General features: G+C 34.1%; 1 protein-coding gene across 1 annotated transcript; it reads left to right on the top strand.

Moving 5' to 3' along the window:
• The first annotated feature begins 309 nt into the window (after positions 1 to 309).
• Positions 310 to 1,281, top strand: LOC121436698 (taste receptor type 2 member 140-like). The gene has a single exon (XM_041636705.1). The coding sequence runs from the start codon at positions 310 to 312 to the stop codon at positions 1,279 to 1,281; it is 972 nt and encodes a 323-aa protein (XP_041492639.1).
• Positions 1,282 to 1,745: the final 464 nt, after the last annotated feature.

The following is a 1,745-nucleotide window of genomic DNA, read 5'->3' as shown; positions in this document are numbered from 1 at the left end:
GTACATGGGGATTCAAGGTTTCTCTCATCACAATCTACAAGAAGCCAGGTTCTTGTGTATATGATACACAGTATCTGTTAGATACTAAGCTGGGCTGCCTTGGACAATTTATTATGTCTGTGAAGAAAAAATATGAACCAAATCATGAATGAATTTTAAAGATTGTTTGATATTGTATAGGAGACTTTATAACACACTGAGTTTTTTTTTTATATAATTTCAAGAGTGAGGAAAACCACAACATTTTAGAAGTTTGCATTTCCAAGTCTTCAGAAGTGCAGTAGAAGTTGAAGCATCCTTTTGGTGACAATGAGTGCTGTTCTACAGGCCGCATTATTAATCATATTAAGTGTGGAGTTTATTATAGGAATTTTAGGAAATGCATTCATGGCACTGGTGAACATCAGGGGCTGGGTCAAGAGAAGAAAGATCTCTTTTGTGGATCAGATCCTTACTGCTCTGGCCATTTCCAGGATAGCTTTTCTATTGTTAATAATCTCAATCATACTGATGTCTTCACTGTCTCCAGCTTTATTAATAACTGAAAAAATTATCAGAATAACTAATGCCTCCTGGATACTGACTAATCATTTTAGCAACTGGCTTTCTACATGTCTCAGCGTCTTTTATTTTCTCAAGATAGCCAATTTCTCAAGCTCTCTTTTTCTTTACCTAAAGTGGAGAATTAAAAGTGTGGTTTTAGTGACACTGCTAGTGTCTGTGCTCATTTTCTTTGTAAACATTATAATCATAAACACATATATAGATGTCTGGGTTGATCGATATAAGCTGAACACATCTCACAGTTCTATAACAAGTAATGCACAACTTTGTAAACTTGTTTTACTTACAAACACTATGTTCACACTAATACCCTTTACTGTGTCTCTGATCACCTTTTTGTTGATCATTTTCTCACTGTGGAAACATTTGAAGAACATACAAAATAATGCCAAAGGCTCCCAAGACATCAACATCACAGCCCACATAAAGACTCTGCAAATGGTGGTTGCCTTCCTGCTACTATATACTGTTTTTTTTCTGGCACTTGCCTTTCAGTCTTGGAACAATAAACCTCATCATAAAAATACAGCCCATATGTTTTCTGTGGATACTGGACTTGTTTTTCCTTCAGGCCATTCATATGTCTTGATTTTGGGAAACAGCAAGCTGAGACAAGGATTTCTGTTCTTGCTGTGGTGGGTGAAGTGCAAGCTAAATGTTACAATTCTTGGGTTCTTAGAACATGTAAGAGGTTTTGTTCAGTATTCTAGAGGATGACCTATATATAAGAAATTCTGCATATTTATATTTTTTCTTTCTTTTTATCTTTTAGTTGTAACTGTAAACTTTGCAAAATTCTGTCTATATCAAGCATTGTCTAAAAATATTGTAAATATATAGAAGATAAGAAAGGAAGTATGTTGTTATACAAGAAATGATATGAAAATGAACCTTATAGTAGAACTCCTACTATCATTATAATGAAATTTTTCTGTCCCTTAATAGACTTTCTGCAATTTTAATATGATCTTTGAGTGAAATATAAAACATTTGTGAAAGTAAGTATATGTAAATTATTAAATGTAAGTGATTAACTCTATAAAATAAGGCTAACTCTTACATCTTGATTAACCCATTTCTATTAATCTCTGTTTACCATGATGTCGTGGCTTACCGGGAAGATTCTAACCTACATCCATCTCGAGTCGGAGAGCCATGGCGTCTGCCTGACTGTTCTTTCT

Source organism: Microtus oregoni, unplaced genomic scaffold, assembly GCF_018167655.1.
Source record: "Microtus oregoni isolate MIOR12 unplaced genomic scaffold, Mior012 000002F_ref0000024, whole genome shotgun sequence".
In the NCBI taxonomy this organism is placed as follows: Eukaryota; Metazoa; Chordata; class Mammalia; order Rodentia; family Cricetidae; genus Microtus; species Microtus oregoni.
This window is presented reverse-complemented; position numbering and strand designations above follow the sequence as displayed.

Bases quoted from the DNA above. Each gene is read 5' to 3' on its own strand.
- LOC121436698 (XM_041636705.1), top strand. From the start codon at position 310: ATGAGTGCTGTTCTACAGGCCGCATTATTAATCATATTAAGTGTGGAG.